Below are 14,644 nucleotides of genomic sequence, written 5' to 3'. Positions count from 1 at the left end.
GGGAACTCCCTCCCTAACAGCACTGTGGGTGTACCTACACCACACGGGGACTGCGGCAGGTTCGAGATGGTGGCTCGCCCACCACCTGCTCGAGGGGCAATTAGGGATGGGCAATAAATACTGGGCCTAGAGCCGGCGACGTTCCAGGAAAGAATAAATAATAACTATCTTCTGCTTGTGGGGCGTGGGGGGGGGTGGGGGGGGGGGGGGGGGGGGGGGGGTTGTCAGGTGGGGGTGTCCCCGGCTGTGTCGAAGCTGCTGTCCTGCCCCTGCTGGAGATAACTGAAGGTCACAAGTTTCTCTAGTCACTGCAGTATTGCCTCGTGGGGCTGTGGTGTCGGTCTCGCACACATGTGCGTGCGCACTTTCCCCGCTCATTAATTATTATTTTTTAATGGCTTAATGAAGTTTTGGCATTTTATATAAAATTACAAACCGCAAACAACAACCCTTCACCAAATCAAAACCCCCTCAAATGGTCCTTCAATCCAAGAACCCTCCCCCACCCCTCAACAGCAACCAACTCTCTGAGATACAATATAAACAGGCACCATGTCCGGTTGAACCCTTCAGTCGACCCCCCCCCCCCCCCCCCCCCCCCCCCCCCCCCCCCCAGCCACGCAGAAGCACCCGGCGGGCCTTGCCAACCACCGGCCCAACAGGGTGGCTTCCCCGCCACCAAGGAGGCGAAGGCCAGGAAAATCCCCCCCCCCCTCTCTCACCCGGCCGCAGCTCCGACACATCCAAAACTCCAACTGTAACCGCCACAGGACAGGGCGCTGAAGAAAGAACCTCCAACCAATCCACCAGCTTGGGAGCAAGACGCGTGTGTGCTGTTCCCCGCTCAGTAATGATGGTGCTGTCACCAGGCAGAGGTTCTGCAGCGCCGCCACTGGCAGGCTATGCAATTGCAGCGTGACGTTTACATAGGTGGTTTGCATTAAGAATGAGAATTTACGATCAGTGGAGCGGGTTTAAGTCCGGTTGCCTGTGCCCTATGATGTCACACGCTTTAACGCCCGCCTCTCCTGAAGACCACTCAGTTTGTGTCTCGCTGTGCTGAATTAGCTCGGTGGTTGCTGCGTCACGGGGCCGTTTGCTAACTTGCTGGGCTTCATTTCCTCCTCTCTTCTCCGTGGTTCCTCAGCGTGCAAGAGGACCATCCTGTCATGTCTTTCACAGTTTCCAGAAACGGACGGCTCGCCTTGCTGAATGTTGCCACTCAGGTAAGCCTCGGGCCTTCCATGTTTGCCGCTTGTTTGTCCCCTCCTTTCTCTCTCCCCCGCCCCCCTTTCCCCCCAGCCCCCTCAACCGCCACTCCCCACCATTCCCTGGAATTCTGACCCGCCGCCAATAGACCGACCAACTGCTGCCTCTAGCTATGTGGGTGTGCACTTTTGCCCTTGACATTTGCCCTCAGCGCAGTCGCAGCCTGGTTACAGTGCAGGACCATAAGACACAGGAGCAGAATTAGGCCACTCGGCCCATCGAGTCTGCTCCGCCATTCAATCATGGCTGATATTTTTCTCATCCCCATTCTCTGTGAATGTTCCCTCGGCCACAAAAATATTTTTCACTGTGGCGGTACCGGCCCCCCCCGAACAGGCCCCCCCCCCCCCCCGAACAGGCCTCCCCCCTCCCCCACGAGCAGGCCCCCCCCCCCCCCGCCACGAGCAGGCCCTCCCCGAACAGGCACCGGAATGTGGCGACTAGGGGCTTTTCACAGTAACTTCATTGAAGCCTACTTGTGACAGTAAGCGATTATTATTATTTGTGACAGTAAATCAAATCAATCAATCAATCAATCCTGCCTCCTCCCCATAACCCCTGATCCCCTTATTAATCAAGAACCTATCTATCTCTGTCTTAAAGACACTCAGTGATTTGGCCTCCACAGCCTTCTGCGGCAAAGAGTTCCACAGATTCACCACCCTCTGGCTGAAGAAATTCCTCCTCATCTCTGGTTTCAAGGATCGTCCCTTCAGTCTGAGATGGTGTCCTCGGGTTCTAGTTTTTTCCTACAAGTGGAAACATCCTCTCCACGTCCACTCTATCCAGGCCTCGCAGTATCCTGTAAGTTTCAATAAGATCCCCCCTCATCCTTCTAAACTCCAACCAGTACAGACCCGGAGTCCTCAACCGTTCCTCATACGACAAGTTCTTCATTCCAGGGATCATTCTTGTGAACCTCCTATGGACCCTTTCCAAGGCCCCAGCACATCCTTCCTTAGATACGAGGCCCAAAACTGCTCACAATACTCCAAATGGGGGTCTGACCAGAGCCTTATACAGCCTCAGAAGTACATCCCTGCTCTTGTATTCTAGCCCCTCTCGACATGAATGCTGACCTTGTATTTGCCTTCCTAACTGCCGACTGAACCTGCACGTTAACCTGAAGAGAATTGTGAACAAGGATTCCCAAGTCCCTTTGAGCTTCCGATTTCCTCAGCATTTCCCCCATTTAGAAAATAGTCAATGCCTCCATTCCTCCTTCCAAAGTGCATAACCTCACACTTTTCCACATTGTATTCCATCTGCCACTTCTTTGCCCACTCTCCTAGCCTGTCCAACTCCTTCCGCGGCCCCCATGCTTCCTCAATACTACCTGTCCCTCTACAGATTTTTGTATCATCTGCAAATTAGCAACAGTGCCTTCAGTACCTTCTTCCAGATTATTAATGTATATTGTGATAAGTTGTGGTCCCAGCACAGACCCCTGAGGCACACCACTAGTCACCGGCTGCCCTCTTGAAAAAGACCCCTTTATCCCCACTCTCTGCCTTCTGCCAGTCAGCCAATCCTCTATCCATGCCAGGATCTTACCCGTAACACCATGGGCTCTTAACTTATTTAATAGTCTCCTATGCGGCACCTTGTCAAAGGCCTTCTGGAAATCTAAATAAATCACGTCCACTGGTTCTCCTTTGTCTAACTTCCTTGTTACCTCCTCAAAGAACTGTCCAGACCCCTCATGGTTTTGAACACCTCGATCTGACCTCCTCTCGTCCTTCTCTCCTGTAAGAGGAAAGGTCCCAGTTTCTCCCATCTGTCTCCATAGCTGAAATTCCTCATCCCCAGAACCATTCCCGTCAATCCTTCCCGTGCGCTCTCTCCAGTGTTGTCACATCCTGAAGTGCAGCATCCGGAATTGGACACAATACTGTAGTTGAGGACTAACTAGTCTCTTATACAAGTTCGAGCTAACCTCCTAATCGATCGCCCCCGATTAGTAAAGCCCAGAACACTCTGTTTGACATCCTGCACCCCCTCGAGAATTGGACCCGTTCTCTCTCCAGAATGAGTCACTTCACGCTCCTCTGCGTTGAACTTCATTCGTCGCCCGTCCTGCCCATGCCCACCAGCCTATGTCCTTTTGAGGTCCACACTGCCCTCCTCCCGGTTCGCAATAGTCCCAAGCTTCGTATTGTCCCCAGATTTTAAAACTTGTGCCCTGTACACCGGGGTCTTGCAGCTCTTCCTCCCGCCCGTTTGCCGAGGTTAACACTCTCTCCTTTCGCCTGTCACCCTCTCCTTCCAGGGCGTCCATCTCTGGGATTTGCAAGATCGGGTCCTACTGCAGAAATATCAGGGCGTCACCCAGGGCTTTTATACCATCCACTCTTGTCTCGGCGGCATGAGCGAGGATTTCATAGCAAGCGGGAGCGAAGGTGAGTGATGATTGTCCAGTCGGAGGGTGCGCGCGCCCGCTGGCATGGAGGGCGAAGGATGGCGCAACATGCCGGGCTTGCCGTTCTTTGTTGCTGCTTTGTCCCTGAAGGATGAGCATTGCGATGCCTGCCGCAGTCAACCAGCCCATCGGCGCTCGGCCGCGGGGGTCCCAACTGTTTTGAACGTGAACGGTTCCGGTCCTCGTCCCTCTCCAGACACCCGAGCCTCGTGGTTCAGGGCGCTATGCCCAGTGCAGTACCGAAGGAGCCCTGCATTGTTGGAGGTGCTGCTTTTGGATGAGACTTTAAACCTAGGCTTGTGACTCGGGATTTTGTGGGGGGGGGGGGGGGGTTGTTAAGAGAAGGATCTTCATATAAATAAATAACGAACTTTAACAAGCAGTATTCAACAAAAGGAAACGGGAGCACTAGAGAACGTGTCTGGGTTGCAGGACTCGCTTGCAGCCTGAAGTGCCCTCCCCCAAGGTTTGCAAGAACACTTAACACGCTAAAAGTACAGATTATCACGGCACTGTTCTTGCGATCTGTGCGCAAATTAGCTGCCTCATTCCTTATGTTATTCCTCAAAGTTCTTGGCGGGTGGAACGAGTTTTGGGGCATCTGGAATTGGTGGCTGGTGCGAGGGTGGTGATTAGCCGGTGCCCCCCAAGAGGGCTGGCTGTTTACCGAGCTTAGTTTTATTTAAAATGGCTGAAATATCTAAGCTGGGTGTTGTTGCTCCTTTGTCCAGACCATAAAGTCTACATCTGGCACAGGAAGAGCGAGCTGCCCGTGGCAGAGCTGACGGGGCACACGCGTACAGTCAACTGTGTGAGCTGGAACCCGCAGATTCCCTCCATGCTGGCCAGCGCCTCGGACGATGGCACGGTTCGGATATGGGGGCCAGCCCCCAGCCTCGATGGGGAGGATCCAGAAGGTGAGTCCGACTGCCCTGCCTCGGTCCTCTGCTCTCCCCGGAGTCTTGCAACTCATTCTGTCTGGTCCCGGCTCCTTGCTAGAGCAATCTCCTGCTTATCCCGCTCTCTCCCCATATCCCTGTATCAATCCCAAGCTAATCCCGCTGCTCCATATTGTCCTCTCGTTCATCGCTGCCTTCCCAGACCGAGGAAATGCTGAGCACAAGAATGAAGCTCCTGAAGAATGAAGTGCGGCGCAGTAGACAGCGGCACAGTGGTTAGCGCCGCTGCCCTCGGGGCGCCAGGGACCCGGCTTCGGTTCCGTCCTCGGGGTGACTGTCCTGTGTGGAGTCGGCACGTTCTCCCCCCTTGTCTATGTGGGTTTCTTCCGGGTGCTCCGGTTTCCTCCCACAGTCCAAAGATGTGCAGGTTAGGTGGATTGGCCGTGCTAAATTGCCCCTTAGTGTCCAAAGATGTGCAGGTTAGGTGGATTGGCCGTGCTAAATTGTCCCTCAGTGTCCAAAGATGTGCAGGTTAGGTGGATTGGCCGTGCTAAATTACCCCTTAGTGTCCAAAGATGTGCAGGTTAGGTGGATTGGCCGTGCTAAATTGTCCCTTAGTGTCAAAGATGTGCAGGTTAGGTGGATTGGCCGTGCTAAATTGCCCCTTAGTGTCCAAAGATGTGCAGGTTAGGTGGATTGGCCGTGCTAAATTGCCCCTTAGTGTCCAAAGATGTGCAGGTTAGGTGGATTGGCCGCGCTAAATTGTCCCTTAGTGTCCAAAGATGTGCAGGTTGGGTGGACTGGCCGTGCTAAATTGTCCCTTAGTGTCAAAGATGTGCAGGTTAGGTGGATTGGCCGCGCTAAATTGTCCCTTAGTGTCCAAAGATGTGCAGGTTAGGTGGATTGGCCGTGCTAAATTGTCCCTTAGTGTCCAAAGATGTGCAGGTTAGGTGGATTGGCCGCGCTAAATTGTCCCTTAGTGTCCAAAGATGTGCAGGTTGGGTGGATTGGCCGTGCTAAATTGTCCCTTAGTGTCCAAAGATGTGCAGGTTAGGTGGATTGGCCGTGCTAAATTGTCCCTTAGTGTCCAAAGATGTGCAGGTTAGGTGGATTGGCCGCGCTAAATTGCCCCCCTTGGTGTGCAGAGATGTGTAGGTTAGGTGCTGTTACGGGGATGGGTTGGTGGCGTGGGCCTGGGTAGGGTAGTCAATGGGCCGAATGGCCACCTCCTGCACTGTAGGGATTCTATAATCCAACGGTTCGCTGATCCCCATGACTTGGCCAACTTTCCGAGTCCCTGCCGCCCCCTCTGCCTTTGGTTCCCTGGACTTCAGCCAGGAGCAACCCTCGGATTTGGGGGCCGGATCCCAGAACCCCAGCAGGATTCTGAGTGCAGCTGGCGGTGGGAGAGAGAGGCCCCCGCCGCGGCGACCCCCCCCTCCCTTCCATGACCCCCTCCCTCCCGCGGGCCCCCCCTCTCCCTCCCTCCATCCCTCCCGCGGCCGCCCTCTCCCTCCCTCCATCCCTCCCGCGGCCCCCCCTCTCTCCCTCCCGCGGCCCCCCTCTCCATCCCTCCCGCGGCCCCCCTCTCCATCCCTCCCGCGGCCCCCTCTCCATCCCTCCATCCCTCCCGCGGCCCCCCTCTCCATCCCTCCCGCGGCCCCCCTCTCCATCCCTCCCGCGGCCCCCCCTCTCCATCCCTCCCACGGCCCCCCTCTCCATCCCTCCCACGGCCCCCTCTCCCTCCCTCCATCCCTCCCGCAGCCGCCCTCTCCCTCCCTCCATCCCTCCCGCGGCCCCCCCTCTCTCTCCCTCCCGCGGCCCCCCCCTCTCTCCCTCCCGCGGCCCCCCTCTCCCCCCCCACCGTCCCTCCCGCGGTCCCCCTCTCCCCCCACCGTCCCTCCCGCGGCCCCCTCTCCCCCCACCGTCCCTCCCGCGGCCCCCTCTCCCTCCCACCCTCCCTCCCGCGGCCCCCCTCTCCCTCCCACCCTCCCTCCCATGACCCCCCTCTCCATCCCTCCTGCGGCCCCCTCTCCCCCCACCGTCCCTCCCGCGGCCCCCTCTCCCTCCCACCCTCCCTCCCATGACCCCCCTCTCCATCCCTCCCGCGGCCCCCCTCTCCCTCCCACCCTCCCTCCCATGACCCCCCTCTCCATCCCTCCCGCGGCCCCCCTCTCCCTCCCTCCATCCCTCCCGCGGCCCCCCCTCTCCCTCCCTCCATCCCTCCCGCGGCCCCCCTCTCCCTCCCTCCATCCCTCCCGCGGCCCCCCTCTCCCTCCCTCCATCCCTCCCCGCGGCCCCCCTCTCCCTCCCTCCATCCCTCCCGCGGCCCCCCCCCTCTCTCTCCCTCCCGCGGCCCCCCTCTCCCCCCCACCGTCCCTCCCACGGCCCCCTCTCCCTCCCACCCTCCCTCCCGCGGCCCCCCTCTCCCTCCCACCCTCCCTCCCATGACCCCCCTCTCCATCCCTCCTGCGGCCCGCCCTCTCCCTCCCTCCATCCCTCCCGCGGCCCCCCTCTCCCTCCCTCCATCCCTCCCACGACCCCCCTCTCCCTCTCCCTCCCTCCCCGCTCCCATGTGCCCCCCTCTCCCTCCCTCCCCATCCCTCCCGCGACCCCCCTCTCCCTCCCACCATCCCTCCCACGACCCCCCTCTCCATCCCTCCTGCGGGCCGCCCTCTCCCTCCCCTCCATCCCTCCGCGGCCCCCCTCTCCCTCCCTCCATCCCTCCCGCGGCCCCCCTCTCCCTCCCTCCATCCCTCCCGCGGCCCCCCTCTCTCTCTCTCCCGCGGCCCCCCTCTCCTCCCTCCCTCCCTCCCTCCCGCGGCCCCCCTCTCCCCTCCCTCTCCCGCGGGCCCTCCTCCCCCTCTCCCTCCCTCCCCCCGCTCCCATGTGCCCCCCTCTCCCTCCCTCCCTCCCCGCGGCCCCCCCTCTCCCTCCCTCCCGCGGCCCCCCCTCTCCCTCCCCTCCCCGCGGCCCACAACTCTGCTGTGGTGAGGACCGTTGCTTCATGTCACCGCCGAAGGGGTGTTGGGGAGCCCTGGTGCGACGTTGCCGGGTCGGGCCCACCGCTTGCCGACTGCCTTAACCCCTCCTTTTTCCCTCCGCAGGAAGCAGCAGCAACAACAACAGCCCCCGCCGACAGCTGACACCTCGATCTGGGCCCCAGTTAACTCTCTCGCCGCGCGGCACCTCGGCGCCTGCTCGATTGGGCAGCCCACCTTACCACCGTCAGAAACAAAACAACAGCAGCCGCAATTTACGCCCACCCCTCCCCCCTCCTCCTCCCGCATACCCCCTCTATGTCCCTCCCTCCCCCGTGCTGTCCAATCGATGCCAGCTCTACCACACTCTGCTGTAACCTACCTGATCGCTCTCCAGAGACATCGGCTTCTCCACTCTCTCCTCTAGGGGGGGGGCCGGGTTGGGAGGGGGTGGGCTTATGCCAGTGAGTTGGCGTCCGTCTAACCGTTACGGACACACGTAGGCAGCCACCAACACTGCGAGTAACTCAGCTCAGTGCTGAGACAACGCGAGTGACCCAACATTCCCATTCGGTTGTGTGCGAGCGTGTGGGTGTGCGAGCGTGTGGGTGTGCGAGCGTGTGGGTGTGCGAGCGTGTGGGTGTGCGAGCGTGTGGGTGTGCGAGCGTGTGGGTGTGCGAGCGTGTGGGTGTGCGAGCGTGTGGGTGTGCGAGCGTGTGGGTGTGCGAGCGTGTGGGTGTGCGAGCGTGTGGGTGTGCGAGCGTGTGGGTGTGCGAGCGTGTGGGTGTGCGAGCGTGTGGGTGTGCGGGCGTGTGGGTGTGCGGGCGTGTGGGTGTGCGGGCGTGTGGGTGTGCGGGCGTGTGGGTGTGCGGGCGTGTGGGTGTGCGGGCGTGTGGGTGTGCGGGCGTGTGGGTGTGCGGGCGTGTGGGTGTGCGGGCGGGTGTGTGCGAGTGTGCGAGCGCGAGCGGGTGTGGGGAGAGTGGCAGAGCTGGCGAGGAGAGTTGATTCTGAACCAATTAATTCTCCTGTTTCTCATCTCTTCCCCCCCCCCCCCCCCCCCTCGAGTTGTTCAAATTTGAATTTTTTTAAAGAGAAAATAGACTATCTGGAGGAAAAAAACTCTTCCGGCTGTTTGTGAATTGCACCCGAATAGGGAGTCAGTGAGATTTGGATTGGATTGTGACTCCCTCGCCTCCGGGACCTGGCTGCCCCCTCCCGGCCAGGAGCAAAGGCTCTGGGGGTAGTGGAGGTGGTACCGTGTGGTGGGGCGGGCGGTGGGGCCTGCAGAGTCCGCGGTTGTCCTGGAAGATGGGGCAGGCGGGAAACGGCCTCGCTGAGGAATCGAACCGAGTTCCCCGGAGCAGCCGGGTTTGGAATGTCCCAGCCGGAGAGGGGGGGGGGGGGGGGGGTCCTGATTTAGGAGGCCGGCTGGGGGAAGGGGTTGGAGGGTGGAGCTTGAGCCCCTTCCCCACCCCCCACCCCAACCCCTCTTGTCACGAATCGGGGACCCCACCTCAGTACAGGCCCCGCTCCTACCCGTGAGCGTTCCTCGATTAGAGAATCCCACCTCCCAACGCCCTCTCCCCTTTGACCCTTGACTTATTCAGCGGGACTTTTACCACTCTCCGTGACGACATCGCTCCCGTCTGAAAATCAGTCAGTTGGAGCTCGCAAGACCGCACCCAACCTACACCCAACCCTCCTTCGGGAGCGACTGTTCCTCTGCATCAACGTCATTGTCCCGTCCCCCCCCAGTGCTGCTGACACGAGCTCGCCTCTGTTGCGGGAGGGGTCAGGGTGAAGAGAGAGGTCCTCGATCTCCTCCCGCCAGACTCTGAGCTCTTTTCCCTCCGAACAGTTAACCGGTCTGACTGGCGTCTCCTGAGGCGCCCACATCCACATATCGATCTGACTTGAGGCGCCAGCCTCATTCGATGCGGGACCACCAGCGATGTACGATGCGGGGGTGTGGTGGGGTGGGGGGAAACTGGGTGCAGCCTTGTTGGAGAGAATCCCACGCGCGCACACAGAGAGAGAGGAAGGTCTGGTTGATGACAACTGGCATTGAGCCCAAACCCACCACCTAATTGCCCCACAAGCTACCTGAGGGGGAGGGGGGGGGGGGGAGGCCACCCCCTCACCCAATCCTTGACCAATGTGGTGGGGGGGGGAGGGGCGGTGAAATCCTCTGCTCGTCTCGACCCTGGAGACGGTTTCCACCACCGCCGGAAACAGACATCCCATAATCCCAGTGAAGAGGAGGCGGAGAGAGGGAGGTTCATCTCTCACCTCCGCTCTCGGGTCCACCGGCAGAGGGGTGGGGTCTCAGAAGGGCGCCCCTCCTCAGAGTTGGCTTTCGAATGGTTGGAGGAGGCATGCCGGGGGGAGGGGGTGGGGGGGTCGCTCATGCGTTCAGTCGGTGTGAAGGACGGTTGGTAGGTTAACACCAAGAGGACACGCGTCAGCCTTGGAGGGAACCACATCCCCATCCCGGTGCTTACTCCAGAAATACTACGTAAACAGGAAAATGTCACGGATTTGGGAGTCTAGTGGAAAGAGGGGGCTGAGGGAGGGCTGACCCGGGTCACCCTCTCTCTCCCCACTCTCTCCCGGACTGACCCCTGGTCACTCCCTCTGTCCCCACTCTCTCCGGGACTGACCCTGGTCACTCTGTCCCTCCCTCTCCCGTACTGACCCTGGTCACTCTCTCTGTCCCTACTCTCTCCCACACTGACCCTGGTCACTCTCTCTGTCCCCACTCCCTCCGGGACTGACCCTGGTCACTCTCTCTGTCCTCACACTCTCCCAGACTGACCCTGGTCACTCCCTCTCCCCACTCTCCCGGACTGACCCTGGTCACTCTCTCTGTCCCCCACTCTCTCCCGGACTGACCCCTGGTCACACTGTCCCCACTCTCTCCCGGGACTGACCCTGGTCACTCCCTCTGTCCCCCACTCTCTCTCCGGGACTGACCGCTGGTCACTCCCTCTGTCCTCACTCTCTCCCGGACTGACCCTGGTCACTCCCTCTGTCCCCACTCTCCCACACTGACCCTAGTCACTCTCTCTGTCCTCACTCTACCCGGACTGACCCTGGTCACTCTCTCTGTCCTCACACTCTCCAGACTGACCCTGGTCACTCCCTCTCCCCACTCTCCCGGACTGACCCTGGTCACTCCCTCTGTCCCCACTCTCCCACACTGACCCTAGTCACTCTCTCTGTCCTCACTCTACCCGGACTGACCCTAGGTCACTCTCTCTGTCCTCACACTCTCCCCAGACTGACCCTGGTCACTCCCTCTCCCCACTCTCCCGGACTGACCCTGGTCACTCTCTCTGTCCCCACTCTCTCCCGGACTGACCCTGGTCACTCCCTCTGTCCTCACTCTCCCGGACTGACCCGGGTCACTCTCTGTCCTCACTCTCTCCCGGACTGACCCTGGTCACTCTCTCTGTCCCCACTCTCTCCCGGACTGACCCTGGTCACACTGTCCCCACTCTCTCCGGGACTGACCCTGGTCACTCCCTCTGTCCCCACTCTCTCCCAGACTGACCCTGGTCACTCTCTCTGTCCCCACTCTCCCGGACTGACCCTGGTCACTCTCTCTGTCCCCACTCTCTCCCGGACTGACCCTGGTCACACTGTCCCCACTCTCTCCGGGACTGACCCTGGTCACTCCCTCTGTCCCCACTCTCTCCCGGACTGACCCTGGTCACTCTCTCTGTCCCCACTCCCTCCGGGACTGACGCTGGTCACTCCCTCTGTCCTCACTCTCTCCCGGACTGACCCTGGTCACTCCCTCTGTCCCCACTCTCCCACACTGACCCTAGTCACTCTCTCTGTCCTCACTCTACCCGGACTGACCCTGGTCACTCCCTCTGTCCCCACTCTCTCCTGGACTGACCCCGGGTCACTCTCTGTCCTCACTCTCTCCCGGACTGACCCTGGTCACTCTCTCTGTCCCCACTCTCTCCCGGACTGACCCTGGTCACTCCCTCTGTCCTCACTCTCTCCCACACTGACCCTGGTCACTCCCTCTGCCCCCACTCTCCCGGACTGACGCTGGTCACTCCCTCTGTCCTCGACCTCGCTCGGACCGGCCGGGTCACTCTCTCTGTCCACAACCTCGCTCGGACCGGCCCGGGTCACTCTCTCTGTCCACAACCTCGCTCGGACCGACCCAGGTCTCTCACTCTGTCATCAACCTCACTCAGACCGACCCTGGTCTCTCCCTCTGTCCTCGACGTCGCTTGGACCGTCCCGGGTCTCACACTCTGTCCGCAACCTCGCTCGGACCAACCCGGGTCTCACACTCTCTGTCCGCCAGCTCGCTCTGACCCGACCCTGGTCTCTCCCTCTGTCCTCGGCGTCGCTCGGACCGACCTGGGTCTCTCACACTCTGTTCTCGGCCATGCTTGGGGGGGGGGGGGGGGGTTGCTGGGATCTAGGTGCACAATGGGGACACATACCAATTCCGGGTACATGGAGAGTCTTGGAACAGTTACAGTAGAAAGTGTGTGTGTGTATGTGGGGAGGGGGGGGGGGGGGGGGGCGTATGTGTGGTGGTGGGTTATGGAATGGGGGGGGGGGGTTCGGGGAGAGAATGGGGGGGGGGGGGGGGTGGGGGGGGGAGTGTGTTTGGTGAGCTGCTGAACTGAACCCAGTGGGAAAATCTAGTGCTGTCTATACAAAGTAATTTTATGTGTTTTATATATTAAAAAAAAAAGAGTGTTATGCGTTTAAGAACTATTACTGTGTGTTAGCCTGTTTGGAACTGAAGAATTTAATGCATTTTAAGGTGTTAATGCAGCGATACATTACGCATTTAGATGGACGGCACTGTGTACGGAGAGAGTTGGTGATCTCCTCCGACAGGTTTTTAACCATTACGTCCGCCCAGGTATGTCGCGCATGGTCATTTGTCAATGGAGCAGGTGGTTACAAGGTCCACGTGATCTCCCCCCCCCCCCCCCCCCCTCCCACTGTCCTCAGTCCCCTTTGCGAATAATAGCCAACGAGAGGTGCAAGGAGGTCTTGATCATCGTTCACATGCCCCCCCCACCCCACCGTTTAACACCCCCTCCTTTTTATTTAAAGCAGCCTCTACCTGGGCAGGAGTCTTTGTCAACAAATCCGTAACTAATATATTGTAATAAAGGCCCCAAATCTACGAATGTACTGGTTTGTCTCTGCTCTGCTTTTTTTTTTTTTCGACGCATGCTCTCGACGTCCTCAGCGAGCGCCGGCAGTGGGGTCGCGTGTTTTGTATTGAGGGGGAGGGAGGGGTGCATGTGAAGGTAGTCTCTCCCTCACCGGCGATTGGGGGAGAGGGTCAGTGATCATCTGAACAGCCGTCTTCCGCTGCCCCCATGTAAGATTTCTGGTTAGCACTGCGCCGGGATTCCAGGTTCGATTCCCCACTGGGTCACTGTCTTGTGTGGAGTCTGCGTGGGTTTCCTCCGGGTGCTCCGGTTTCCTCCCACAGTCCAAAGACGTGCAGGTTAGGTGGATTGGCCGCACTAAATTGCCCTTCGTGTCCAAAAAGGTTAGGGGGGGTGATCGGGTGGAAGTGAGGGCTGAAGTGGGTCGGTGCAGACTCAATGGGCCGAATGGCCTCCCTCTACACTATGTTCTATGTTTTCAACACAGCTGTGTCCAGGAGGTGGATTCTGGGAGACAGCAGGCCTGTCCTGAAGTTGTTGGCACGCCCCTTTCTCGTTCTCTTCCCCCCTCCCCCCACTTCCTCTCTCTTCCCACCCCTAGGAGGGGGTATTAGCCCCAGGAGTTGGACTCTGATGCCCCTTGCGCGTGTCAACCATGGGGACCCTCTGCGGGAGATTAGACGTAATGCGCTGACTCCCCTGGCTGATGATACTCAATTGAGGAGGGCTTCCCGCGATACCCAGCTTCGAGTTTTTACAGCACAAAGGGAGGCCAGCCTGCGCCTGCACCCTTCCCGTAACCCCTCTTCAACTGTTTAACTACTCCCTTCTGAAAGCCGCAGTTGAGCCCGCCTCCGCCACACTCTCGGGCCGCGCATTTCCAGACCAGAACCACTTGCTGGGCGGAAAGGTTTTTCCTCGTATCTCCCTCGCTTCTTTTGACCTTAAATCTGGGTCCCCCTCGTTCTCGATCCTCTCGCGAGCGGGAACGGTTTCTCCCTGTCCGCTCTGTCCAGCCCACCTCCTGATTTTGAGCACCTCTGCGAGGGGGAACAATCCCGACCCTCTCCAATCCACCCTCATAGCTGAAGTTTCTCATCCCTGGCACCCTCCGAGTGAACCTCTTCCGGCCTCTCTCCAACGCGGACATACCCTTCCCACAGTGTGGCGTCCACAACTGTGCCCGATACTCTCGTTGAGGGTGAACTCGTGCCCTGTACAAGTTCAACCTAACTTCCTCGCTCTTGTACTTTGCGCCCCGTCAATGAAGCCCAGAATGCTCTCCGCTTTATGAACGATTCTCTCCACCCGTCCTGCCACCTCCAACGATCTATCCCCAAACGCACCCAGAAATCTCTGCACCCGTTGAATTTTCGATTGTTGGATCACTTCCCTCTGAGAAGTTGGCTGATAAAGACAGCTCGCAACTGGGGAAGCAAAGTTGGCTGCGGAAGGTAAGCTTTATCGGAGGAAGAATTGACGTTTTAAAATACTTCTCAAATGACCAGCCGCCTCCGACTGCGATTCCTTTGCCAGACTCACGACGCTGGTTATCTGATTCTGTCTCGGTTGTTGCACAGTGGGTGTGGGGCGAGTCTTAGCCGATTGAGCAGAAAGGAAAATCAGTTTGGGGGGGGGTGGGTTATTATCCCTGTTCATCCCCCCCCCCCCGCCGGCCATTGGGTGAGCACGTGATCAGTTCCAGCCCCCCTCGACCCTCGAGGTCGCAACATGCGGAACTAACAAATAATTCATATTATCTTAATGCGATTTTGGTCCTAGACTTCTACAAGGAGATGCAGACACCAGGGGCGGGATTCACCCACGCCGGGCCGGAGAATCCGGGAGCGAATAGCGCGACACCGGAGAGTGGAGAATTGGCGCCAGTCAGGGGCCGCTCTCCATGGCCCCCCC

General features: G+C 59.3%; 1 protein-coding gene across 1 annotated transcript in view; it reads left to right on the top strand.

The window, feature by feature from the left end:
- LOC140400216 (WD repeat-containing protein 26-like) overlaps window positions 1-8,426 on the top strand; it is a 41,244-nt gene extending 32,818 nt beyond the window's left edge. The window contains exons 9-12 of the mRNA XM_072489685.1: window positions 1,103-1,226; window positions 3,539-3,668; window positions 4,420-4,605; window positions 7,695-8,426. Of these exons, the coding sequence (XP_072345786.1) occupies window positions 1,103-1,226; window positions 3,539-3,668; window positions 4,420-4,605; window positions 7,695-7,945 (691 nt within the window). The 3' untranslated portion in view covers window positions 7,946-8,426. The remainder of the gene's footprint in view (window positions 1-1,102; window positions 1,227-3,538; window positions 3,669-4,419; window positions 4,606-7,694) is intronic.
- The last annotated feature ends 6,218 nt before the right edge of the window (window positions 8,427-14,644 follow it).

Source organism: Scyliorhinus torazame, chromosome 24 (genome assembly GCF_047496885.1).
Source record: "Scyliorhinus torazame isolate Kashiwa2021f chromosome 24, sScyTor2.1, whole genome shotgun sequence".
Lineage (NCBI taxonomy): Eukaryota > Metazoa > Chordata > Chondrichthyes > Carcharhiniformes > Scyliorhinidae > Scyliorhinus > Scyliorhinus torazame.
This window is presented reverse-complemented; position numbering and strand designations above follow the sequence as displayed.